Source organism: Barbatula barbatula, assembly GCF_947034865.1.
Source record: "Barbatula barbatula genome assembly, chromosome: 4".
NCBI lineage: Eukaryota > Metazoa > Chordata > Actinopteri > Cypriniformes > Nemacheilidae > Barbatula > Barbatula barbatula.
Genome location: NC_136768.1, coordinates 24,176,879 through 24,204,040, shown reverse-complemented (window position 1 = coordinate 24,204,040; position 27,162 = coordinate 24,176,879). Strand labels below are relative to the sequence as shown.

Sequence of the window (27,162 nt, the reverse complement as noted above, 5' to 3'; positions counted from 1 at the left end):
TTTTATCGTGCATTCCAATAAATATAGATCGAACTGCTGTTGGTTTGTTTTGATTTAAGCCGCAATAACACAAAAAATACAATAAAAACAAGATTTATTCATATATTTAAGCAGCCACATACATTTCAGATTTCACAGTTACTCTTACAAATAGTTAAACGTACTGTAGTTGGTCGTATGTAGATAAAATAGTATTTTATAATGTATGTTATATATTCCTTTATTCTAATGGAATTGAAATAATAGTCACACACGTGTCGGGCTTCTCCTCGATGATGGCTGCATTTTCTGACACTTTCAATTGAATTCTTTCCTAAAGAGCCTGTATTTATTACTTTGAGAGCTTCTCAATGAGCTCACTTTTATTCTGCCTGGTGCTTTTTGATGTCCACAAGATTGAAGAATGACTAAAATAACCTTTATCTGTCTCTTTGTTGTGCAGGACTCAGATTAATTTCACAGTGGCGATTGATTTCACGGCTTCTAATGGTGAGTGCCGCCGACAGCGCAGGACTGCGGGGAATTATTGTAATATATGCAAATGGGAGATGATAAAGAGCCAGTAATATCCACCGTCCGTCTATGATAATGAGCGAGGTTTAAATAATAAAGAGCTTTGATCTGTGTGATTATATCGAGAGGCCTGCCATTTACATTGGTCTGCTCGGGCAAGACCACAAAACCCATCTAAATTACAAGGCAACCTGTATCAATTCAATTTTTGTTAGATTTCGTTATTGCACTTCTGAATTTAATATGTCATGATACTCTGGGAACATTAGGGCCAGATGGCAACGTTTTCTTGAATATCTAAAAGACTTGTTTATTGCTTTCCAACTGATTTAATACACAGGTTAACCAATTAAACGTGCCGCACGGATCGTTTAAAATTATATTTTCATTTGCATTTGAAAAGAATCCTTAAAGGCTTTTTATTCATACTAGTGTACTTGTACTTAGTTGTTATATACAGTACATGTGTTGATATATTATTTCAAATTATAATGTTAAACAGCATGAGAGAGATTGATCTTCATTGTTAGTTTGTCCCCAAATTATTTGCTGTCACAATAGGACACGTTGATGGTTTATTGCCATCCACTGTACTACATGACAAAATAATAGTACATAACCGTATTTCAATGGAAAATGAAGCTAAAATAGGGATTCATTTTGCACATTTTTGACCCTAAAAGTGTTTCTTCACCTATTGCAATAACCACATGCAAGCATACACGATTACATTTCGCCCCTTTCAGACATATTCTGGATGAGTTGCTTCACATGAATATCTATTCTTATTATATTTCCAATATAAGCAAAGCATTTAACACATAGTTGCTAAAATACGTGTGGTTATACCTATGTATAATAACTACACTGCAATAGTATGTGTGCTACCATACGTTACATTCTACAGAGATTTCTTACATTTTATTTTAACTCCGGGTGCAATTATTTATGAAATATGTAATGGACTATGTTTTCTTCTCCTTCTCAGATGGTTAAGTTAAAAGTACATATTTCCTTTTACACTGTTCCCAGGCAACCCAGCCCAGCCCACCTCCCTCCATTACATGACTCCATATCAGCTCAACGCCTACGCCATGGCGCTCAAAGCCGTGGGGGAGATCATACAGGACTATGACAGCGACAAGATGTTCCCTGCGCTAGGTTTTGGCGCTAAATTGCCTCCTGATGGGAGAGTATCCCATGAGTTTGCCCTGGTAAGCAAAAATACAAACACTGTGTCAACCAGAGGCAACCACCTTGTGTACAACACTCAGAACACTGTAGCCGTCACGCAGCAACATCCTTTCCATCACACAGCAATGCTTAGCAACTGCACAGCAACCACATGAACAGCCTAGCAACTCCACCTCTTAGAGGAACCAACTAAAGATGCCTTAGGAACCGTTTTTATCACTGTAACAAAGATCCATAAAAGGAAGGAAGGAGGCGGGAACCAGCGAACGTTAAATAACATTTCATTACAATAATTTATTTTCCCTCACGGTGGACTGCCGGGCATACAAACACAACATAATGTCCAGGCCCGGTCCTCTCTCGTCATACACTCCTGTCACTCGTATCTTATGCTCCCGGAGCTCCTTCGTGAGAGATGCGAGACCGGTTCACGCACAGCTGACGCCCGTTATCACTCACGTGACCGGCCTCGCGCCTTTCCCTTACGGCTCTCGTCCTGCCCTGCTCGCCACAATCACCTTAGCAACTAAAATAGGCCCCTGGCAACCACCCATAACACACTACTGTCGTGGCTAGTTTTGCAAGGACTACTGACATTTTCTACATTTAGGCACAGTTAAGAAATATAATAACTTCTCTAAAATCCAGGAATTATTGAGATAATTCATTAGGGGAAGTACTTGCATAAAAGACCACACTATTTTTGCAGCCATCACAAAATATATGCATTTAACGTAAGCATGGGCGGAAAGCACACAGGGATCGTGTAGCAGCAGTAGTTGAGTTGATTTTATGCCAAAATAATGATACATGTACGGTTTCATAAATGTTTTTATTGTTTCAGAATGGAAACCCTCAGAACCCGTATTGCAATGGCATTGATGGAGTAATGGAGGCCTATTACCAGAGTCTCAAATCTGTGCAGCTCTACGGTCCCACCAACTTCTCACCGGTAATCAACCATGTTGCCAGGTATGACATTAAGATTTCATTCAGAAACAATTTTCACCATTTTATCCTTTGGTAGATTAGTAATCTTGAAATTTATACCAAATAGGTTTGTAACAAGTTTCAATAAAAGAAAGGAAGGAGGCGGGATCCGGCGAACTTACAACCACCTTTTAATAAAATACACAAACAACAAAATGAAAGTAAAATGCTGGCCGCTCCTTCACGGTCGACTGCCGGCCACAAAACACTCTAAAACATACCATAAAATCCAGGTCTGGTCCTCTCTCGCCCTTCCCTCTTGTAGCTCCTCTCTTATGCCTCCGAAGCTCCTCCGTTAGAGATGCGAGACCGGTGCACAGGCAGCTGATGCTCGTTATCACTCGCATTACCAGCCTCGCGCCGTTCCCTGGCCACTCTCGTCCCGCCCTGCTCGCCACAAGGTTCCTCTCAATATTTTATATATATCTTACATATTTGGCAGAGACAAGTATTCAAAGCAGCTGCACCATAGTCAATATGCATATTTCAGCTGTTTAACACTTCTCTGAGAATGAAGCCCAGATCATTGGCCTTGGTAGCACCATGTTCAAGCATTTGAGCTACAGGAATACTCTGTAACCTCCGATGATCGACGAGAGGAGAATGTTAACAGTCCATCACAAGTTTGACACTATGGCATGAAAATTAGATCAGTGCAACACTATGAACAAGAGCTTTGAATGTCAGGGTATCCCATAGGCATGCATGACAGATCTCAGAAAGCTCAAGTTAAAAAATCAAATCAATCTGGGAGCTCACACTTTACTTCTCACCAGTAAGTGCTTAGCTGACCTCCATTAAAACCTGAAATCCATGACTGGCCAAGAATAAGAGCATGTGGTGTCTGAATTGAAAAGCCTGAAACTCTTTATAGATTGAAAGGGCTAAACTCTCAAAGGTAAAGCCAATGTATTTGGCCAAGATGTATCGTAACAGACATCAGTCCAGATAAAATCAATATACTTAATATATAGATCGAATAAATAAACCGAGCTTGTTAAAATGAGTCGAAATTTCGATGTAATACAGTAGTAATTGTATAATTGTAAATGATAAGCATTATAAACATTTACCCAAAAATAAAACTTCATTTTTGCATCATCATGTAATCCTACACCTGTGTAACGTGTGATACGATTGGTCAAAATAGCCAAATTGAAAACATCGATGCCATCATTTCATCAAATTATAAATGCCAAACTGTACTAAAAACTGTTTTCTAAGAGTCGTCTGATGCCATCAAATCTTTCCTTTGCATTGAGCACAGAACATGGTCAAGAATGCTCATAACTGAAGTAGGTGGAGTTTGATCCCATTTGACATCTATGTAATAAATACGTTGCCTGCTACGGTGTTAGTCACATTATCTAGCTCGTGTATTACATTTGTTGTGAAAATGCAGATGGATAAGGAAAGGTTTTCCCCAGTATAAGCATAATTCAAATAAAAACTGTAAAAAAATACAGTACTGTACCTATTATACTGGCAAGGAAATTTACCAGAGGGATTGATTTTGTTTAAAGACGCATGATCGATCTTAGGTATTGATGCTTATTGATAAGTTGCCGTTTATACGTCGTACTGTATATTTCCGTGGTTTGTTGGCTTTTTTTGAAGGTGTTATGATTTTAATAAATTGGTCTTTGTTCGTTTTTGTACAACAAACGGCTGTTGTTTTACACTCGAACACGTTTCCAAAACTCATTATGTTCTTCAGACCTCTCTATATTCACAAATCCCATGATAAACCCACACTAATTAATGTGGCTTAAAGTGAACCACAGGCGTGGACTGACACTTCCTCACAGTGTATCTAATTATGCGTCCATTTCATGGATTTTTCGGGGATGTGAAGTAAAGGACATTCCATCAAGTCATTATCACCCCGCTGTTGCACACACACACACACACACACACACACACACACACTGTGGTGTCCACTCATCAGCGCAGAAGTCGGAGCTGTCACATTGCACTGCTCTAATCTCAGTGTGTATTTGCGGTCGGTCGCACCCACGCTGTTTAATAATAAACTGCTTTTATATTGCTCTAACGTTTATGAAACGAGCAGTTTTCCGGGTTTCTCAGCTTTGAACATTGTTTCTGTTTTTCTTGGCTACTGGAGAAAGTGAAAAATAATCATTACTGAAAACTTTAGTGATGCAACTTTGTCCACAAACTTTAAATAAGCAAACATCAATACGATTTGTGTTGCATGCCATAATATTTACAACAAATTGGAGATCGATTCATTTGGTTTTATTCGAGTTCAAATCTTCATTTCAGTTCTGTATACATTTGCCATTTAATACATCTTTCTCTTGACTGTTTTTTATTAGTGCGCACTATTAAATCCCACAGACTATTTTTGAACTTGTTCAGATGCGACTGTCTCGAAAACGAGAGTTTTTTGTTTCTCTAATGTCGCAGTTGAAATAAAAAACGATCCATTTATATTTTTTGTATCAGTGTCCAAACGCTAACACGGAAACATCATTGGATATATTTTTTGATATCAAACAATAAACACGGAAGTAAAAGACAGGCAGCCACCTCACGGTAGACCGCCGGCCATAAAACATAAACACAAACTTAACATATGTGCGGGCCCGGTCCTCTCTCGTCAACAGTCCTGACGCTCGTCTTCTTAAGCTCCCGATATCCTCCGTGAGACATGCGGGACCGGTGCGCAGATGATCAGATGGAAATAATAGTAAAACAAGACCTGAAATTTAGCAACGCACAGGCTTTTGGTATACTGTATGTAGTTGAATAAATACACCGATGTTCTCTGTTCTGCAGATACGCTGCGTCAGTAAAGGACGGATCGCAGTACTTCGTCCTGCTCATCATCACGGATGGAGTTATATCAGATATGGCCCAGACAAAGGAGTCCATTGTTAATGTGGGTGTCTAATACGCTACATACTTGGTTTAATATTGAAATTATATTGGGATGCTCACTGAGTGGCTCAACTGTTTCAGCGCATGTTATTTTAGTGCAAAAACCCACTTCTCATTCATGAAGCACCCACATTCCAGCTCAAGTCAGGAGCTAAAGCTTAAATGGTTTTGTAAGAAAGTGAATCAAAGGATATTATATATATATGTACAGTAGGATACAGGACAGTCTATACAATTGCCTTGTATGTTGATATAACAGCAGGTGAAGTCATCACCTGTTCATTTTTATGGGCTGTTTATGTAAATATAATTTTTTTACTGGCGTGTTTGTTTTCCTCAAGGCTGCATGTCTTCCCATGTCAATTATTATCGTTGGAGTCGGACCAGCCGAGTTTGATGGTGAGTAAAAAAGCAGGCTTTCAGGCATTTTAAACTGCAATGGCTTCTATTTTATGTTGGGATTTGCATGTTGATTAAAATATACTGTTACATTCCAATAATTTCACATTTAATCTCCAGATTAATGTATAAACAACATATTTCTTGAAATATTTTAACGCTTTAATTTGAAAGAAATTCATCGCATCCGTTACCGCGTCAACGTTGACAGCCCTACATAAAATACATTTTCACACTTGTGGCAAACACACTAACTCACATACACTCATTCGCGTAATCTTAATTGTCTCCTCAGCCATGATCGAGCTGGATGGAGATGAAGTGAGGATTTCGTCAAGAGGCAGATATGCTGAAAGAGACATCGTTCAGGTAAAACAAGATATCCAGAGCATGCATGCTTTGTCAGAAAACAAAAATGAATTTACAGAAACATGTCAGTATACACCATTTTGCAAGACGTAAATAACAACACTGGTCCAAAAGCAGTAACCGACGAGGGACGGATGACGTGAGCTCCGCTGCTTTACTATTATTGGTAGTCGCTCGTGATTTGCATAAAGTTGAGTAAGTCTCAATTTCGTTGCGACGCTAGACACGGTCACTGTCGCTCGTGTCACCAGATTCTCCATTTAAATGAATGACATCGTTAGTTACCCAACTAAACCTGCTAGCAAATTATGATGAGCAGCTTTTGCCTATCCTTTGTACACAATTTCTCTCCCCCTCTTTCTTCTTATAATACATGGCAAGGCAGTGATCATTATTTCCCCAGATAACCCCACACTTATTAGGAAGCATGTTAACAGGCAGTGTGCATGATCAGCTATCATAGGTGGCTGGGGAGGCATCTCCAATTAACTACGCCCTCATATACGCACACATTCCAGCGGATCTGGCTTTCTGTCAGTAAACACATTTTGAAAGCTCAGTTTTACTTAACTAAATGGTTGTGCAGGGCTCTCAAATGAAGCCGTATCTCTTAGGATAATTTGGTCCTCGGTCTCAAAAGCATTTGAGCTGATTGGCATCCTGAGTGTTTGATGGCTGTGCCCTCATTTCTGGTTAATTGCTCTTTCTAGCATCACAAATTTCCACAAAAATGCACATGAATGAGAGACCTGCTTCAGATCATTTTCACCTGATGAAAACCGACATCAGTGTTATGAACAGTAGCATAAAATCTGCTCTACGTGAACTTTTTTTAATAACACACTATCAAAACCACTCCGCTCAAGAATGTGCCTGTTTAATGCAATACTGCATGTACAAGTTTCCTACAGTCAATAAGATAACATTTCAAAGCAGAAGAGCGATTGAATAACATTCTACAGTGTTATTACACATACAGCTATTATAACTAAGATGGGAAAAACATCAATGTTGTCAAGCTGCTGTTTTTTCATATTCATTTTTCTAAACTAACATATCTTTTTCTTAATCTGCAGTTTGTTCCATTTAGAGACTATATCGACCGCACTGGAAACCACATCCTCAGCATGGCCCGCCTGGCCAAAGACGTTTTGGCTGAGATTCCAGACCAATTCCTGTCTTACATGAAGACCAGAGGCATCAAGCCGTCCCCCGCTCCCCCTCCATACACACCCCCAGGACACCCGCTTCAAACTCAGATCTGAAAGGGGCCCAGGAGCGAGCCTTGCTGCATCTCAGTATCTCTTTCTCAATCACTCAGTGATCTGAAGGTTCCCTCAGCTCTATCTGTTCCTTTCTCTTTGCACTATGGGGACTATAGATGGACATCATGGTTAGACAGGGTTCTGAGGACAGGTTTACTTCCATTAAAGGCGTTCTCTATCAGGATGTCTTGCTCTTTCTCTCTCTGTCTCTCAATGCCGGTTTAGCTCGATTATGAGGGCCACATTTGAATGATCTTCTTGGCTGTAGCTTAATGAAGGAAAAACAGAGGGGGGAGTGGAGGGAAGGAACGACTAAGAAATGGAGCTGATAGTGTTGTGCCCTGTCTTACAGCAGCCGAGCAGCTTCCTCTGACCAGGAAAAGACTAATAAATCACCAGTCGCAAATTGTTGTAAATAACTTTTGAAGTAAATTTCTTCCGTCATTTCTTAACTTCTTATCGCTCTCTCTTTGTTTTCTGAACTCTCACTAAATGTTTACATGTTAATGATTTCTTACTCTTGGATCTAACTTTTATAAGTGTCTTCAACACTTCGCCGGGTGAATCCTTGCTGCGTGTTATCTTTGCCATGGCTGTCAGGTCACACAGCCCCTATTGTTGCGAAAAAACAAATTTCTTGCATGGAAATGGTGTGCAAAGACATGTGATGCATGTTTCAGAACGTTCACTTTATTCGGCCTTTGTCTTTTTCACAATACCAACTAGTTACTCTCTTCCTTTTACCTTCTTTATCTTTCTTTTTGATACATTTTTTATTTTTGCCCTGGGAGAAGTGCGACAGATGGGCAACTCATTCTGTAAAGAAAACCTCATATGACACATTGTGCTTCTTTATGTTTGAATATGAGCAGCTGCTCTTAAATCAGAGCCCAATGGTCAAAAACACAAATGCCATTATTAGTTCCTGTCTAAAAACATTGTTTGGATGTTGTGTCTTTTTCTCATAATTTTAATGTTGTGTTTTGCCAATACCATGCACATCCATTCGTCATATGTAATCATAACCTCGTAGAGTTGCCCAAAGATAGTAATGAAAAAGCACAAAGTCTATTACCAAATCCTTACTTCAGGATTTCATTGTGAATATTACCAGATTTATTTTCATTCAGTATTAAAACCAGAGTTAAAGTGTTGAATTATTCAATTTAACGACAAAAGTTTTAATGAAAGATTCTTTCGATGCTGTTATTTCACAACTATGCTGCTATTATCAGGAAAATCTATCAATTTCTCAGCATAAAGTAATCAAAACTCTTCTCTATTTACCCATCTCATTAGTATTTATGAGTATTTATGCCTATGGTGTGGTTCCAGTTCCGTTAGCATTTAACAAAGTCAAAATCATAATCAAATTCGGCCACACAAGGTTAATACTGTACAGTGTCCACCCGAACATATAGAAACATAACCAGCCTTACTACATAACCACAAAAACACCGGAACAGCGTGGAAATTAGTTTCAAGTGTTTTTTGTGATCATTTTTGTCACTTTAAAGTCTTAATGTAAACAAGGTCAATCTTGTTGACCGATCCATTATTAATCACTTCATTGAGTAGACGTCTTTGGTTTTGCGTTGGACAACATTTGGGGTCCAAAACAATACAACTCATTCATGTCTTATTACAGTAATGCATTGTATCTTATCTGTCTTTGTTATCATATCATTTATTTTTGTGCTAAATCTTCCACACACAGCAAATGTGAATTTTCTAGTATGTAGCAATTCAAAATGACTTTTCCCCACAGAACACTAGTGTGGTGAAATATTTCGGATGACAGCCTCATGTTGAAGAGGATCATTCCCTTTGTCTGCCATTCTGCATTGACATTCCTATATGTTCTGCTTTTTCACACATTTCATGATATTCATGAAACACGGACACATACGGAGGCCTTATAGCATTGTCTGGACACATAAAAATGTATTGCATGAAATTACTAAAGCTAGTGGTGTTTAAAAACCGCACAAACAATTTTTGGTTATTAAAGAAATGACAGAAAGGCATCATTATCTTTTAAGAGTGCATGTACCTTGCACACATGGTTAATTTGACATTCTTATGATCATTTTTGCTTTAATTTCCATTCTCAAATATAAATTTACTTCTTGTTTCACTCAGTACACTGCAGTCAGGTCATTCTTGTTATGCAGCACCTTTTCAGAAATTGTACAACTCTTATAAAGAGGAACGTGACTTAATAAAACAGACTTTCGGAAATATGCCAAGGCACCAAAATGTCATAACTCACACAGTAGCAAGAAAAAGAACGCAGTTTAAAACAATGGAAATTAAAATCTAAAGTAGCTTAGTGAGTTCGCATATTCTAGCATATCTTTTGAAATGTAGATATCATGCTGTAATTTATCAATGAGAATGCAATGTGAACCAATACAAGCCAAGAAATACTGCAAAACCTCAGAATACATTACATCCATTACTGTGATGTCATAAAGTATAAACGGTTGTAGTAGTTAAAGGTCCAGTGTGTAATCTTTGGGATGATCTATTGATAGAAATACAATGTAATATACACAGCCATGCCTTCTAGGGAGCGTACACAATGAAGTGTTATGTTTTTATTACGTTAGAAAGAGCTATTTCTATCTACACACACCGCGGGTCCCCATGCATACCGCCATGTTCTGTCAGCCATTGTAGTATTTCGAATTGGAGGGGGAGGGGTGGCGTAAGCGGTGGGTTGCAATCCGCGACCTTGCCGCTAGATTATACGGGCTGGACCTTTAATGCATAAAGACGACTGCTAATTTAATGAACATCTTTCAAAATCATGAGCTGAAGGGCGAGTTAACCCAAAAATGTTGTCACCCTAGTGTCATTCCAAACCTGTATACCTGACAACACCATAAAAGAATGTTGTTCACTTAACATCATCGGCCTCCACTGACTTTTACTACTGAGATGTTTCTTTGAACAACATAAGATTGAATAAATGATGCGATTTTTTGATTTATGGGTATACCGTCCCTTTAATACTTATATCTAATTATGATATGGACCTAAAAATATATGGCAGAGTAGGAATGGCCTGGCCATACTCCTTTTTTTCTTGTCTAACAAGAACTTCACAGTGCATTGAGTGAAGAAACGTGTGAAAAGGCAGCACTTGACCTGGGTGTCCACTATCTTCTCTGGGAATGCTTTCTCTCAACTGTTGCTGTGATTCAAGTCCTCCACAGCCCTGCTCCTTTCTGCATTGCTGGTGCCACGGCAATTGCCATCCACCCGTGAGCATGCACCTGTGTATGTGTGTGTGCGTGCATGAGTGTGTGTGTGGGTGTCAACTCGGCGAGCGTTTCTACATTTGTGATTTGACTCGCACGAGATTTGTTTACTAAAGATATCCAAATACAATATTGTATGGTCGTCATATCTAAATATTATGTGCACTACGTTGCATGTACAGTTTTTCAAGAGATTCACTTTGTTCTTTAGTTATTGTCAAGAGTGTTTTGGGTACAAAAAATGATAACTGTACAAAATGGCCTTAATATCTCACTGAATTCTTGGAATTGTGTGATGCCTTCAGATATGAATTAATATATATTTTGTGTCGGTGTATAATTGCTTTCTTGTTTATATTTTCTTTGCTCATGTATACAAAATCTATTGTCATTTTTGGAATCAATGATTTATCAGAGAAAGCATGGCAGGAGTTCTGATTGTCAAGTAAAAAGATATTATTTCTGTATCGAGTACTAATTTTGGAATAAATATTCATAATATACACACGGAGTCTATGAGTCTTGTATGATATTGTCCAGTCATTTTTGCATATACCATGAAGAAAATGGTAGTAATGCTTGCGAGAGTGAAGGTCTTCGCACGTACAGTCTGATTGCGTTTTTCTTTAACCCCAACAATAGTGAATTTTAAACGCTGATGACGATGATAAATAATGAAATATTAAGTGCATCACGATGCTAGTACTGATTCAAAAATGAACATATCCCACTTCCTGTCTATCGCGCTCTTTTTCTCTGCCTAGAAACCCATTAGGAATAATAACTGTTTTCCATATCGGTGTGACACTTTAATTGCACAAGGAGCACATTGGCTCTTTGGTAGCCTCCAATTATATCAGGCTGCCAAGTCGTGTGGCCCTGTAGACTGCGTAACCTTCTAACACTGTGAACTGAACACCTCACCTTTCTAAATTCGTAATCAAGCTAAAGACAAACTAATGACACAGCTCCTATTGACGGTCCACAGATCCCGTCATTTTATTGGCTCCCGCACGTCTACTTTTCCATCTGATAGCCTCCCACACTCATATTTAAAGCTTGCAGATAACGTGTAAAACACGAGCCGCCATCATTGAGCTAATTCACATGACACTCCGGTAATGCGGTGGCCTTTGAGTCTATACCCTCGCAGAACAGCCAATTAGTTTCATCTTACTGTGTGCCTGATACTTACATAGACGGCTTTTAGTTTGCACGTGGCTGGTAACTTCACAGAATCATCAATACAGAATGCCGTCGGTTTAATTGGAGGCTTTAGGACTCTCAATGCCAGGAAGATAAATTCACGTTTTTGTGATGGGTTTAAGTGTACACATAAGCGAAAGATCTAAGATTGGTAACGGTCTATTATGCTAAAACCACACAAATGAAGGAAAACCTCACGATTGCACTTAATTTATCGTTTACATCGAAAATGTACAATGTCGTGCTGTAAGTTTGGCTTTGTCTCATGACAGAAGTGAACCGGAGAACAGATGAAAGCTGTATGAAATGATACGACACAATACAGGATTTGCATGCCCTTTTATTGTCCCAGAGTTCGGCTAAATAATTAAACTATTACGTCCGTCTACTTTAACAACAAAACACATTTTTTAAGTATTGTGTAAACGTATTTAAAATAATGACATAAGTAATCGCAGTAATTAGGTTTGTTATTTCCTTTCTATACAAGTTCGTCCCAAATGACATACTGTACGTTATGCACTTAAACTATGCATTCAACCTGAGGTCAACCGCACGACAAAATGTGTGACGATAAAATCAATTTGTACAAACATTTAACATAATTTCCATCTGTTTTGTCCAGCGTGACTTCAGTCATTATCAAATTTAAGCGTAACCGCTCCACAGGCGAACTTTGCTCGACAGCCTCCCTTCCACTACGTTAGCTACATTTCTTGAGTATTTACTGTATACGACAAAATAGCATGGAATATTGGATAAGTGCACGATTTGGGGCACAACTACAGTTTCTGTAGTTCTACTGACCAGTAGCCTACTGTTGCTATAGTTACCCCAGAAGCCATTAACAGCTGACGATATGTCAGTAAAAAACGATCGCAACTTCCGGTTCATGTGGAAATGTATTATTTTAACAAAAAAAACGCTTTACTTCCGTATTTTGACGCATTTCCGGGTTAAATAGAATTTCTGATGAGAAAAATAGCGGGCGTGGTTTTCGTCTTTCTCTGCGATTTGATTGGACGTATAAAAACAGAACGAACCACATTGATAAACTATTTACAATAAACACTACTATATTACATGAAAATATAGGCTTGGTCATTTTTTATTTCACTGGGACTTTAAGTTTTCCTTCCAATTTAAATCAGCATACTGTGCACTACTTCTAAAACAAGTGTTATAGCTTATTGTCTACTGTGTTCTGAAATGTTTCCGCAATTAAAAGTTTCCATTTTTAATAAGAGAAGTATTTGTTGTATTTTTACTTTAAGATACGTGTTTCAGTTTGCCTTTTCCTTTTCAAGCCATACTTATGGTTAGACCCCCACTCCAACTTCCTCTATTTAGCCTTTATCTTTGTTCTTTGCTAAACCAGGAAACGTCATGTAAAAACATAAGACTTGAACAATATTTAAAGATCTCACATTTCCCTTGTGCACCACCTCCCACCTAAAGCCTATTATATGAATACTGCACACCGCATATGGCCGCCTCTTACTTTCTATAAACAGCTTTATGTGACTGGAGGCTAAATCAAGAATAATCAAGCTGTTTGTTCATTCTTACTCGTCTTTGACTTTGTATCCAGGTAAGTCCAGCTGTAAATGTTACGTGAATCGTTACAGACCAATGGAAACTCAATTTTGGCTCTTGGTTTTATCTGTGTCATCCAATGAAATCTTTTGAATTGCATGAAGCAATCTATTCCTTACCGTGGAAGCTTCCGTTGGATTTGCAGTTTCCTCTGAATATTGACATAATTACACAACACAATAAAGCATTTTCATGCCCTTTAAATTACAGTTAATCCCATTTTGACATTTCCAGATTCTCCTACTCAAAAACTCAAGGCACATAAAACCCTTGTAATCACATTTCAAGCCTCAGTAGTGAACGTGTCAAATCAAACTGTTATTTATAAGAGCGGCTCGGGAGAATTCAAATGTTCCCGTTATGTTACCGTCCAGATGATCTCGGATAATGACCAGCACTAAATCCAGACAAATTTAATTTGATTTTTTTTGTTTAAGTTTAAGAAGCATCCACAGCCTTTTCAACTCGGTCTCGCGGGAATTTGTGACATTGTCACGAACTGTGATCTATTCATTCGTGTACACCGACACAAATTTCCCAATATTTTTCGTGTCACCCAGCGCGACTTTTAATCGAACGCATTTGAATATGCGATATCCTTATATGTATAAATATATATCGTCGCAATCTGATGTGAATTCTTACTTATTTGAAAAGGTGGCTATTTATATCCTATTTCATACGATCTCATTGGTACGTTTTGTTATCATTTTACTTTTCCGCTGTGCCGTCAGGTGAAGGGGCGGGGTTAGGGGCGCCATTTATCGTCGTTTTGCCACTTCGTGAAACTCGCGTTTTTACCTAAATTAGCCTAGCGGCTGTGATTTTCGGGTTGTGGGTGGGGTAAGGTGTTGGTTGGCCACATCCTAAAATATGTACGACTTCTTTTGATGTCAGGTCACAAACATATTAATGTAAATACACACGCAGTCTGTCTATTGAAAGTCGTGCTGAGTGACATTAAACGGTTGTGCTCACTGACACGAAAAAATTGAGATTTCGGTGTCCATGAACACGAATGAATAGACTCCAGATTTCGTGTCAATGCCACGAACTGCCTTGAGACTGGGTTGGCCTTTTTGATATATTGAGGCTGTGGCACATCAGATGTTGAACTGAAAAACGAATGCAGCACGTGACATACTGCTGAAGTGGTTGATGATGGTCTCCAATAAATAATATAATATAATATATATATATATATACAGTATATATGTATATGTATGAAAACCTCTGTGACTGGCTGCAGATTTATTCTGTATCCAAACCCAATTTTTATGTATTTAAATGGATTTTTTATATATAATTTAGACAATAAATAAAATTGCAATATACTATTTAGATTAGAAAAGCATAGCAGAAGTTTCATTCATTTGTGAATGGAAGACCCCAGTATAGGTACAACAATCCCCATCCAACCTCCAAATAATGGATACAAGGACACCACACCCCCTGTCCAAACCCTGACCAAGGACACAAAATCCCCCATCACCTGGTGTGTGTGGATTTTACTGTGTGTGGCTGTTTTTGTGTATATGCGGTTGTGCGTTTATGCATTTGACTGTGTGTTTGAAAGAGACTTTTTGCCCCTGTGCAGGTGTGTACCAGCCCGAAACGGACAGCAGTGAAACTATTAATATCACCCTGGGCTAAATTTACCTGCTCCCTGTTGTCCGTACACTGCTACGGATACTCTCTACCAGTTATGATCTATGAATGACAACAATATATATTTTTCGAATCAAATTATTTTCTGGGAATTGATGTTGGTTGTTGAATGATAGAATTCAGAACCGCGCGTGATTTTGGGATAGTCATCCCCCCAAAAAAGTATACAAAATATGATTCATCTTGAACTCATATATGTGTGAATGCAAGCACATCATGCAACATGTTTCACTTTTATATTTGATTTAAGTCAATCTCCAGCTTGCTCAGTAAATCCCATTACATTCTCCAGATCAGCAGGCTGTGGCTGTGGGAATTTATTTTCTCTTGCAAATGTTACCATATAGTCATTGAAACCACTCATCCAATATTAAACGTTTCTACAGTATTTATATATAACCTGAAAGGGATAATATAGCAGCTGGTCACTATTCAAACACGTTGTCGTTCTCATATAAATGTATTTTAGTTTTTGCGGGGGTTGGTAACATTCAAATCTTTTTATACATAATGACTTTTAAAATATTACTAGCAGATGGCTAGAGAAGCATTTTACCATGAAATGAATATTGCTCTTTGTGTTACAGGCTATCTATCAAACTTATTTTAGAAATCTGATTCGATTAAAGGAATAGTTAACTCCATCATTTACTCCTCATGTCATCCCAGATGTACAGTGCCCTCCGCTATAATTGGTACCCTTGGTAAAAGAAGCAATGAAGGCTGTAAAAATAAATTGCATTGTTTCTCGTTTTGATCTTTTATTTAAAGAATCAACAAAATTCCAACATTTCGTTGAAGGACAACCGGCGCTTCCCCAAGACGTCATCTCCTATGGTTGCGAGAAAGAGGATATCTTGTCCATGACCGCCTCTGACCCAGGGCAACTGGCCAGAAAAGGCCGTGGACGAACCGACTGCGCCAACTTCACCCGATAAGGAGCTTCTCCACCCTGAGACTCAACAGGATGCACATTCTGAATTACCTTGACGGTGGCTCATTGTCGCCCGATCCCGTGACACTTTAGAGGTTCACAAGCGCAGGCTCCTTGCCCATCTAGCGCACCTAGGCCTGTCAGTGAACATGCAGAAGAGCGCGTTGCAGCCTTGTCCGTCAATCACATTCTTAGGAAAATTGTAGACTCGCAATGATCGTCGCCGGAGACAATTCCAACCATTTTAATCATCGTTCTGAATTCGGTCGCGAGGAGTACTTCGGTTCCCCTGAAGATGTTTCAGAGCTGATGTTAGCTGCAGCAGCTGTGTGCATATGAGACTGCTACTAATTTGGCTAAAGGGCCGAGTCCCCCAAGGAGTGTGGAGAGCTGGTGTTGTATTGAGATGATGTCGCCTTGGCTTAACATGAGTATGGACGAGCGAGGGGTCAGTTTAGGCAGGGTGGTCACAAGCGAAATGGTAACTACGGATGCGTCTCGAGGGCAGACCAGTGCCTGGCTTGCGGATGTCCGCCTTAAAGCAGCAAGCATAAACTGCTTGGAGTGTGTGCGAAGTGGTGTGTTTAGCACTTCAGCAATTTCTGCTATTTGTGAGAGACCATCACGTTCTAATACATTTATTCATTTGGCAGATACGGATGGACAGTTCAGCTGGTGGTGGCTTACATCAATCGTCAGGGAGGTTGAGGCTGGCCCAGCGCCTCCTTTTATGGGCAGATCAGTGGTTTCTCTCGATCAAGGCAGTACCTGCCGAATTGAACCGTGAAGCCGACATGCTGTCCAGAGGGGGCATTATACATGCACGGTATACGGTAAAGATAATTTAGAGTGTCTTTTGGAAACCGGAGATCGACCTCTTCGCTCCCTGGTGGGAGATGTGCTCTCGGGCAGCTGGCCTAAGTATGCATTCCCCCCAGTGAAGCTATTGCCACTAGTCCTGCAGAAGATCAGGGAGGAGGGAGCCACCCTCTTATGGGTGGCGCCGAAGTGGCCCAATCAGCCGTGGTTTTTGGAGCTGGTCAACCTATCGACAGTCCCTCCATGGCAGATTCCATTGAGGAGAGACCAGATTTGTGGCGGGTCAGCGCAATGTGAACATGTTTGTTTCGCAGCAAGAGTTGGACACAATAGCACATGCGAACACATCTTAATAGACGGGTTTAAAAGACTGGTGACTCCTTCGGCTGAATCCGTCTCGCTCGCGTCTAATGCTGGTATGGGACCTGTCTTTAGTGCTCGATGCATCGACACAACCGCCCGAGCTGAAAGTACTCTTGTTTAAGACTGCGATATTACTGGCCCTGGCATGCGGGAAAAGAGTTGGAGTTTTTTCGCAGTTTGGACCGAATGACTGTGTGGTGAGGCTTATGCGTAAGATCGGTAATATGCCGAAAGTGCTCTCAACGCCGTTTAGGGCACAGGTTATGACACAACAAGCTTTTGATTCTAACCACCTGTCTGCAGACGGTATGGCCAGTTCGTGCACTGCACGCTTATGTGGAAATTCCTAGCCGCTTTTCTGAGCAGCTGTCCATGTGCTTTGGAAGCACTGAGAAAGGCCAACCGGTAACGAAACAACAGCTGTGTGCTTGAGTGTGTGTCAGCTAGGTCCGTTGTCTTGAGTTAACCTGGCCGCTTATATTGTAATCATGTATATGCTCTTGCTACAGTTATGTATGGGTTTTATCAAACTCTGGATTATGTTTGCACGGCGGGGATTCTATACAGTTCCCCCAATGCGTCATATGTCGACGCAATATCGAGCGACCAACTTCGAAAGGGAACGTCTGAGGTTATTGAACATGGGAGGGAACGAGACATTGCATTTCAGATTTGTTAGACATGCTCTCATTTAGTCGGAAGATTCTGAGGTAAGGCGGCATCCGGTGCTGCATATAGGCCTACTGTATAGTGCCTGTGGCCACCAAATATGCCTGTGCTTGAATGACATTGGCTATTTTAACTGTGATCCAATCAGGCTTCAGGATTTCTCATAGGAGGCCATTCCCCCAATGCATCATGTCGACACAATGTCTCGTTCCCTCCACTCAAGAAACAATGATTTTGTTTTGTAGAGAAAAAATATGATTTTAACTCATTTAACATTTTGAGCTAAATGTATTTTACGCTTACTAGAGGCAATGTTTTGAGTGTATAAAATATAAATATTTCCCATGTGTTTTGAGTACAACAGTTGTTTCTTTAAGCACGAGGAAGCCGATGCCCACTTCTGCTTTGCGTGAAACTTTATAAACAATGAGTGCTAAATAATTAACCTGTCAATGTAATGAATAAATGTGTGGAATAAATGTCCGCCCACTGCATTTTATTGTGTCATATTTAATTGGTTCACATGAAAGGTTTTTTAGGAGTGGCAATGTCACAATGTCGTAAAGGCAGCACGCCTTTCATGTGTGCGTTTTACATTCAACTAGCTGTAATTATCTCCCAAAAAGGAAAAACTCATGCGAACACTGTCAGGTTATTCAACGTAACCACCATCAGTGTTAAACGTATGAGACGGAAGTGTCAGAGAACTGATCTGAAATAAGCGATGTCTTAATTCAAGTTCTTATAGACCCCAGTCCCCGGGAGGTCTATACTGTATCTGTCAGTTGTAAAGTTCAGTGTATGTGGTTTGAATTTCGTCATGCTCATGTAACAACGGGACGTTTTGGTAACAACTCACCATAGTATACATTTGGAAGAATGTTTATGCCGATCTCTTCCACACAATTATTTAAAACGAGGATGATCATTGCTGATAAATATGTTATTTCATTGACGATTATTGTTATTCAAGCCTCCAAAATGAAAACGTTTAACTCGGCAAACAATGTTGAGAAGAGTTCTTATTGAGATAATTTAATCTGTAGGTCTAGAAATCCTTCGTGCACCACTTCCAGTACTGCAAAGATAGATATGGCGTTTTAAGAACCAGAAAAGAACAGCATCCAAGCCTTCTTGAGGTTTGTCTATCGAAGCGAATAGATTGTGGAAGAGATGAATGTTTCAGAATCACCCTATGAGATTTATGCCCCTTGTTCTGCAAAATATCTCTGATGCATAAGACCCCCGAACATGTCTTGTAGTATCTGGCGATAAAACTGCGGCCACCACCGCGCCTTCCTCCCATAATGCACCCTGCTGCCATCTCGTCCTCCGGTAAACAGCGCACATGCATGACCTGACCATTCACTTGCTGCCTACTGCCATTGTAATGACATAATTCATGTATGAATTTCTCTGAGAATGTAAACAAAGTAGAAACTGCCCCCTTGTGGTGATCTATAATCACATCTGTTGTCCCTGAATAGTGTTGGCGCCTCTGACCTTGGCAGGATTTTAAACTCTAAATTATGCTTTGTTGATAAAATAAATAAAGGGAGAATCTGAAATCTTTAAAGGCAGCAAATATAAGCCAATGCATTTTTCAGGATAAGACTATGCATAAATAATCTCTTCCCCTCCTTTTCCAATTGTGTTATAGACTGGCACCTTGTTAATAAAAATAAAAAATGTTGTATTTAGCTACATTGTGACATCAAAAAAAAGCTTTTAATATCCCAAAAGAAACAATAATCCAGAAGACCAATGGGAATGTGAAAAACACAGACAGAAGTCAAATACGGTGTGGAAAAAATACACGAGAAAAAGGTCTACTGCAGTAAACCAACAGACAAAAATATCACAAAGATGGTCAAGATTCATTATATGTAAACTACAAAAAAACAACTTGCTAGAACATAACATGGCTTTTGAAAACACTGTTTGTACCTAATATGACAAAATAAAACAAAAGGGTCGGTCAACAGTTAAACCATATTCTGTAAATACACAATACGAAAGTATACAAGCAATTAAATGAAAAAAAACAACAACAAATAAATTAAGGATAAGCAGTACTCACATTAAAATCTGAATATTCTTTCGGTTAAACGGGGGAAACACTCCCTTTTGTTGACAGAAAATATAAGAAAATAACACATTGAACTCACAGTTGCAGTTAAGTCACCACATGAATCTCTGTGCATCGGTACTGTCAGGCCACTTGAATGTTTTGTATAGAAATATATATAGTGCTGCCGCATTAACTACCGTGTAAAGGCCGATCTCAAGCATGAGTCTGAACAGAGATGGTAGAGGGACATGTATGCGGTATAACAGATAGGGCAAAATAAAGTATCGAAACTCCAAAAGTTTCTGTGGAACGGTGGCCAGCAGCAGACACACGCAGAATGCCAGACACCAAAACAATGACTTGTGCTTTAAAGTATCCAGAAAGTTCCACGTCGCAAAGACGTATCCAGGCACCAGCAGGAAACGAACAAGGTCATGTCTCTGGAAAATCCTTTTCCAAACGTAAAACGGATAGTGTCTGTTGTCTGCGAGCAGGTATTTGTGAACAAATGTGAATTTCCAAATCAAAACCGAGAAGATGATCGTAAGTGCGAGGTAAGTTAAAGGCTGCTTGCGCAAGGACTGGAAAAACCTGACCGCTCGTTGGTAACTCAGGGACGTTGGGAGAGAGAAGATGAGAGTAAATGACAAGAAGTAGAAAATCTGCGGAAAGTTCAGACAAGCTTCATGACTGTTTCGATCTCCAACCACGATGCCGTTGTTCAACGCTATAAAAACCAGAAAACCGGCAGCTACGATCATATACGGCCACGTGGACAAGACCACAGATTTGATATTGTTAGCTGTTCTGAAGAAATCCAACAGAAACCGTATAGCTCTCTTTGCGCCACTGATGGTCAGAGGGACCTGGGAGAGCGATTTCTCCTCTCGCTTCTTTGACAGTTCGGTCCGCCAGCTTTCGTCCAGTCTTTGTGCCACCACAGTGCCAGCGCAGAATGCCACCCAGATTATGTTGGTCTGGCGAAAGAGGATGGCGCAAATGCCGAGCAGCGCCGCCGTTTTATGGCTTCCGTACAGTGCCATGAGGTACATGAACAGCGTGAAGAAGGTAGAACCTGCGTCGGTGTAGTACAGGAACGTGAAGAAGTAAAGCACAGGAAACGTGGACAGAGTCAAGGACGACAGCATTCTGCGGGCTGCAAACTGGGACTGAAGAAAACGAGAGATTGAAATGAGAACAAGCTCGTGACATTGGATGGTTGTGTCAGATTTTATATTTATATTAAAAAAGCTATATCGGTTATGATGGAAACAAATTGCCAGTGAGACACAGAAATGTCTACATTGATTTGAATGTTTCCACACGTGCGAATATCCGGATGTTATCTTATAAATAAATACAAAGATATTACATTTCAAAAGACGTTCCGATACATCACACATGCATCATTAGCATTACAACGCCTCATATTTAACATTTCAAGATTGATTAAAGCCATTATCACGTTGTTACAGTAAATATTAACTTGAATAATATGATACAAATGAGTTGAAATCCCAGACCTTAGGGTGCAGTCTGCAGATGATCAGATAGATGATATATAGATTCCCACTGTTGAACAGCAGATTGATAAACCTCAGCATGCCAGTGGAGCAGACGACCTTGCCCTTTAGATCAGACAGCCACACCACAGGCTTGATCAGACCCACCGATGCCAAATAGAGACCCGGGAGAGTGGTAATCATCGGATCCCACTGTTGACAAATTAATACACAATCAAAATCGAAACGCAAAGACAAACTGACGCACAAAGCTCGTCATAAAGCACCGTACCTCGTTAAACTTCCCGTCACAGTACATCTGCGCTTGAGGGACGTGGAACAGCTCGTCCATGTAAGGATCCCTCCGCTCCCGTGTGATTCTGGAGAACAGGAGGCATGATATTAGGATGTTTACGCTGCTGAGAGCCGCGAAGATGTAAACCTCGAGTCTCTCCATGCTGATTCAAACACGATGTTTTATAACGATTTAAAAATATCGCGCATCAACTGGAGCGAATTCATTTCGGTTCGTCACATTGTAGAGTCCGTGTGGAAACAGCGGAGAGTAAAACAATAGTTCCGTTTAAGGTAGTAAATGTAGACGATTTCTATATTTACAACACGGATATGTTTCAGTATGTAAAGTGCATTATTGATGCGTCATGAACGGAGGCCATTCGATTGCTATTAAATACAAAGTAACGACATTCGGGTGCATTTTACGCGAGCGATTCCAAACTACTTCCGGTCTGTTTGGTAACGCCCATTTTGCAAGTATTTCTTTCGTATTTTGTTCGTTAGTAGACTTTGGCCTTTTAAAGTAAACTTTTTAAGCCACATCACCTATGAGCCACATCACCTATGCGTGCTTTTATACACAGGAAAAGATGAATATGTCGGACTATTTTGCAACAGCATATGGTGTCACGTTATTTTGATACCGACGCTGTGTGTGCGGTCCAGTCGCTCCGCGGAATAGTCGTTCAAATGCATCGCTCGCACGATTTAGAGCTGTTCCCGGAATACACGGTGACTCAGATGCTCTTTAAAGATGTGAAGAATGCGGCAGAGTTGAGAAAAATGGCGGTGAATGGCGAAATAAAAGGCGCTTTGATTAACCCATCGATGGTGAGAGAGCGCACGCGTCTTTCTTTGACGCGCCATGTTTTGAAACACTGTGCCTACTTCGATCGATACTGTGGTATTGAAACAGTACTTTAGGAAGCCATGTGAATATAATGGTGTATAACGTGTCCATCGTGCTGCTTTATCATTATAGCAATGCTTCGTTATTTACACATTTGATTCTTTTGTATAGATTGTGGACGCCTTCCAGATTCTGGTTGCAGCAAATAAAGCTGCCCACCTGCATGACGTTGGAAAAATGAAGACCAGGAGTCTGTACTCTGAAATAATCTTTAATCTGTCACCAACAAACAATGCAAGTTGTTCCCAGGACAGTAATAAAGTTGTTAAATGCCACATGAATGTAAGAATACTTTTTGAACATTGTGCTTTTTTGGTCTTTCAACAGATATCCGAAGCTTTCAAAAGGTTCGGGATCTCAGACAGCGACAACGCTGTTTGCATTGTGTTGGTACACAATAAAGAAGAGACGCTCAATGTGGATGACATCGTCTCGAAGGTGGATGGACAACAGATTGATGTCGATCAAGTGTCTGGATTGACCGACGCTGCTCAAATTAAAAAGGTTTGGAGTGGATGATGTCGATGAATGCGTGATGAATCTGGCGTTTTATTTGACGTGTACTTCTTTTCTTTACAGCTATACAAAGTCGCACCGATGGAGGAAAGGTGCGGGAGTCTGTTGGATGCTGTTGTGTGCAGGATGGCCACAAAAGATGTCGCATAGTCGTTGGTCATTAAACAAATGTCTATTCATTTGACTCATAGTGAGTCTCCTTGTGTTTATACGTTGTTGTCCTTTTTAAATAATTAGCTGGAAACGTAAATGTGTCACACACATCCCAAAAGGCGAAAAATGACAATTGTTTTAAGACTTATTGTATTAAGACCATGTTCGCTAAGAAAGCGTTGGATACTCCCCAGCAGTTGCTTGAAACCCATTTTTATTGTTAAACAGTATTGTAATGACATTTGGGTAAGTTGGTGACCATTTACAAGTTAAAAAATAAAGTTAGTTAACCAACTTAATCAGGAAAGTTGCTAAGCTCATCTTTGCCAATGTTTCCTCCGCTAAGGATGACCACAACATTCTTGTCGTCGATGTCTGGTATTCTGTTATTTACTACGGCGGCAAAGGCTGCAGTGCCTGAGGGTTCAACAACAAGGCCGGACGCATATAGAGTAGAAACGGCCGATTTGATCTCTTCATCGGTTACAAGCACAATTCCTTCCACGTATCTCTGACACAGCTCATACGTCAACACACCTGAAGTGAACCCAAACATAAATTCAGAATAAGAAAGTTGAAATCTTGAATAACGTAACATTTGATAATCACTGTGTTGCCAGAATGATTCTGAACAGCCGTTAATTTAGGGATATTTCACCCGAAAATATAAATCGACCCTTTAAGGTAGATCTCATACCAGCGGATGGTGGTGCTAGTCCTGAAGCGATGCTTTTGGCATCCATTACTACAGCCTTTTTCTCAACGAAGCTCTTGTACATTGTACATGCTATTGAGAAAATGAAAAATGTATCATCAAAATTCATTCAACGCTAGATTTGTACGTAGCTTTGGTTATTTACACGTGGCTACAACAGTGCTTGGGTCTTCTTTGCTATTTGATTGCTATGTGGACTGTTCAGAGAGATTATAATAGGTTTTTCATTTTAGTATATTGCTACGCGCCGCAGACTTTCTTTTACAGTTTTTAAAGGCAAGCGATCCATCACTGCATGTGCACAAGCCACAAAAAGAGAAACTCTTACAACGGTGTGCTTTAAATGCTCACCTCCTTCTGGTTCCACTCCATAGATTCTTGTATTCTCACATCCAGACAATTTGATGGCAGCTGCCACACCAGCCAGTAGCCCACCTCCACCACAGCAGACAACTACAACATCTGGATGTGCTATAACTTCCAAAATCTCTAAACCTAAGCTATAATTTAAAATTATGTTAACACAATAAATGTATTCAAATTTATACAATGCATCACAGTTAGATGTGTACTAACCTGGCGTGGCCGGCTATAAGGTCGGGGTCGTCGTATGAATGCAAGAAGGTCATGCCGTCCTCCCGAATACATCGGTTCACAACGTCCATGAGACGTGGAGTTGGCACTTTTTCAACCTCGACTCCTAAACTCTAAAGATACAATATTTTGTTAGTGATTCAATAGATAAGAAGCTGCATCTGTGAACAGTGTGAGAATCTGAAAGTGAAATACTTGTATGAGCGCAGATCTGGAGATGGGAGCAGTTTCAGGCATCACCACTTTGCCTTCTGATCTATAATGCTTACAGGCATAAGCAAATGACTTCCCATAATTCCCAGCAGACATGGTCACAAAATGGTCCCCCGTTGGTCTTCTGGCAAACTGGTTGGCAACGCCTCTTATCTTAAAGGAACCTGGTGGCGCGAGTCATTATCTTTTAGATGATCAATCCTATCAAACATTCTGCCGTGAAATGTTGGACCGCGAACCCACCCGTCCTCTGCATGTTCTCCAGTTTGATGTGAATCTGGCAGGAGATGCTGAGCGGCAGTGTGGTTTGGCACCATGGGATCATCGGAGTACGGATGACATCCAGCGGGCTACACCTGACAGTTTGATGTGCCTCTCTGAGCATCTCTACAGTAACGCTGTCTGCTGAGAAATCTCCCATTTTTCTTGTTGGATCAGACAAACATTGCAAGAGGTTGACTAAACGAATACTATCCAGCGTATGTGTATTTCTATAGCCTTCACAATTCTGCATTGTTTCAAGCCACTTAAATCCATTTAGAACAACAGTACACGAAGAAATGAGAAATAATGAAATAACAAATATTATATTGTGAAAAATGCATAGCATTGTTGCATTTATGTATTTACCATAATTGCAATGTTAAACAATTTTTCATATTCTATATTTCACAAGTGATGTTAGTATATAAGGCCATAAGTGCTGAATGAAGATACTATTTATTCACTTATATCTATACTACAATGACAGGACTTCGGAAAAAGTCCCATAAGTAAACAACAAAACAATTCCTCAATAACATGCATTGAATCTCACTTTTGCTTTGATAAAACAACGTGATGAAAACAGCAAGTGCAATCCAAAATGATCGAATAATGTTAAATCGAGACAAAACAACGCTGATGTAAAAGTAAATAACCTACTGGTTGGGTCGCGCTGTGCAATGGACGTATACGATCGCAAATATCGCGAGAGAAGACTGTTTCGTTTGCTTTCATGCCGCTCTCGCGGTACTTTAATGGACGCGCTCGTTATGCTGCTTAAATCCATTTAAATATTATTTAATATCATATTCTCGGGACGACTTTATGGCACCGACGACTTATGTAAAGGTAAAAAATAATAAAAATGAAAATACATAATCACAAACCGTAGGCTAAGTGATTCTACAATCTGTGAAAACAATCCGTTTTTATTCCCACATAAAATAATATAACATATGTAAACATTCTTCAAAAACAAAAACATGATTTCTTTACTATGACGTAAAGCCATGTCATCATAGTGAAAGTAATTATTAAAAATCAGATTTTGGGACAAAACGTTTTCATTTTTCTATATATTTACAATCTATCTGAAAATATGTAGAATAAAACACTGTTCATATATTAAATAAAACATAAAGATTTGCTGAGACTTCAATATCAAATCGCCTAGATTAAAAAATCATATGCAGGACCTTTTTACATGTTTTCAATCTATATTTAAAAAACTTGTTTAATCTACGTAATGTATGTTAAAATAAAGGACGTTGCGTCTGAACTGCTGAGTTGTGACGTCACATATTCCATGAATGAAAAATAGTTGCAAACTGTAACCTGTACGGATATTTTTTGTTTGATTTACACTGTAGCTAATCTTCAAACAAGGCAACTCGTATTGCACGAGGGTTCACTTTTAATTCTATTTTGCATGTTTAATAATATATTATTTGTGTGTTTATTTGCCTGTGTATATTGGTACGTTATGTAATATCGAGATGTGATATCATTATTGAACGTATCACTTTAGGCCTATATTTTAACCACACCCACAGACAATCAGACACACATACTAATACTTAAACTACATATAGATTTCATCAGAAAAAAATCAAGCTTGGGAAAGCTGTCGTGGAACTTCTTTTCTATATAGTGCTGTGAAGTGTTAACACCGTTGTTTTTATAGTGTACACATTCATTGTGAAGAATGTGAAGCCGACGTCGTGCTCTTAGCTGCATGTTGCATTGGCGCCGCCATCTTGAGAGGATCTTAC

The 27,162-nt window shown here is 39.6% G+C and overlaps 4 protein-coding genes across 7 annotated transcripts in view; 2 read left to right on the top strand and 2 right to left on the bottom strand.

Moving 5' to 3' along the window:
* Nucleotides 1–11,404, top strand: part of LOC306892916 (copine-8) — a 66,694-nt gene extending 55,290 nt beyond the window's left edge. For both annotated transcript variants that reach the window (XM_079454299.1, XM_079454300.1), the window contains 7 exons: nucleotides 443–489; nucleotides 1,546–1,727; nucleotides 2,552–2,679; nucleotides 5,500–5,602; nucleotides 5,943–6,000; nucleotides 6,296–6,369; nucleotides 7,446–11,404. In XM_079454299.1, the coding sequence (XP_079310425.1) occupies nucleotides 443–489; nucleotides 1,546–1,727; nucleotides 2,552–2,679; nucleotides 5,500–5,602; nucleotides 5,943–6,000; nucleotides 6,296–6,369; nucleotides 7,446–7,634 (781 nt within the window). In that variant the 3' untranslated portion in view covers nucleotides 7,635–11,404. The remainder of the gene's footprint in view (nucleotides 1–442; nucleotides 490–1,545; nucleotides 1,728–2,551; nucleotides 2,680–5,499; nucleotides 5,603–5,942; nucleotides 6,001–6,295; nucleotides 6,370–7,445) is intronic.
* Nucleotides 11,405–19,521: 8,117 nt separating this feature from the next.
* On the bottom strand, nucleotides 19,522–22,816 carry alg10 (ALG10 alpha-1,2-mannosyltransferase). Its single transcript, XM_079454901.1, has 3 exons — nucleotides 22,021–22,816; nucleotides 21,750–21,941; nucleotides 19,522–21,395 (listed from the first exon to the last, which is right to left on the bottom strand). The coding sequence occupies exons 1-3, from the start codon at nucleotides 22,183–22,185 to the stop codon at nucleotides 20,337–20,339; spliced, it is 1,416 nt and encodes a 471-aa protein (XP_079311027.1). The 5' UTR covers nucleotides 22,186–22,816; the 3' UTR covers nucleotides 19,522–20,336.
* Nucleotides 22,454–24,111, top strand: tprkb (Tp53rk binding protein; the record flags this gene model as incomplete). 2 transcript variants are annotated; one of them, XM_079454905.1, is made up of 4 exons in its annotated part: nucleotides 22,454–22,856; nucleotides 23,047–23,169; nucleotides 23,263–23,439; nucleotides 23,515–24,111. In XM_079454905.1, the coding sequence occupies 4 exons, from the start codon at nucleotides 22,647–22,649 to the stop codon at nucleotides 23,599–23,601; spliced, it is 597 nt and encodes a 198-aa protein (XP_079311031.1). In that variant the 3' UTR covers nucleotides 23,602–24,111. The 2 variants fall into 2 exon arrangements, with proteins under 2 accessions (XP_079311031.1, XP_079311030.1); XM_079454904.1 differs by having other exon boundaries at nucleotides 22,647–22,856; nucleotides 23,047–23,439; nucleotides 23,515–23,651.
* Nucleotides 23,132–26,139, bottom strand: LOC306893202 (L-threonine ammonia-lyase-like). 2 transcript variants are annotated; one of them, XM_079454902.1, is made up of 7 exons: nucleotides 26,051–26,139; nucleotides 25,370–25,551; nucleotides 25,109–25,290; nucleotides 24,896–25,026; nucleotides 24,671–24,819; nucleotides 24,302–24,391; nucleotides 23,132–24,141 (listed from the first exon to the last, which is right to left on the bottom strand). In XM_079454902.1, exons 2-7 carry the CDS (start codon nucleotides 25,545–25,547, stop codon nucleotides 23,900–23,902), a joined length of 972 nt encoding a protein of 323 aa, XP_079311028.1. In that variant the 5' UTR covers nucleotides 25,548–25,551; nucleotides 26,051–26,139; the 3' UTR covers nucleotides 23,132–23,899. The 2 variants fall into 2 exon arrangements, with proteins under 2 accessions (XP_079311028.1, XP_079311029.1); XM_079454903.1 differs by lacking the exon at nucleotides 26,051–26,139 and having other exon boundaries at nucleotides 23,137–24,141; nucleotides 25,370–25,606.
* Nucleotides 26,140–27,162: the final 1,023 nt, after the last annotated feature.

Excerpts from the sequence above, each read along its gene's own strand:
- alg10 (XM_079454901.1), bottom strand. The coding sequence starts at position 22,185 with ATGGAGAGACTCGAGGTTTACATCTTCGCGGCTCTCAGCAGCGTAAAC. Across the intron at positions 21,942-22,020 it reads GTGACGGGAAGTTTAACGAG|TGGGATCCGATGATTACCAC; the intron begins GTACGGTGCTTT and ends ATTTGTCAACAG. Across the intron at positions 21,396-21,749 it reads TCTGCAGACTGCACCCTAAG|TCCCAGTTTGCAGCCCGCAG; the intron begins GTCTGGGATTTC and ends CGTTTTCTTCAG.
- LOC306893202 (XM_079454902.1), bottom strand. The coding sequence starts at position 25,547 with ATGGGAGATTTCTCAGCAGACAGCGTTACTGTAGAGATGCTCAGAGAG. Across the intron at positions 24,820-24,895 it reads CTTATAGCCGGCCACGCCAG|CTTAGGTTTAGAGATTTTGG; the intron begins GTTAGTACACAT and ends TTTAAATTATAG. Across the intron at positions 24,142-24,301 it reads ACTAGCACCACCATCCGCTG|GTGTGTTGACGTATGAGCTG; the intron begins GTATGAGATCTA and ends GGTTCACTTCAG.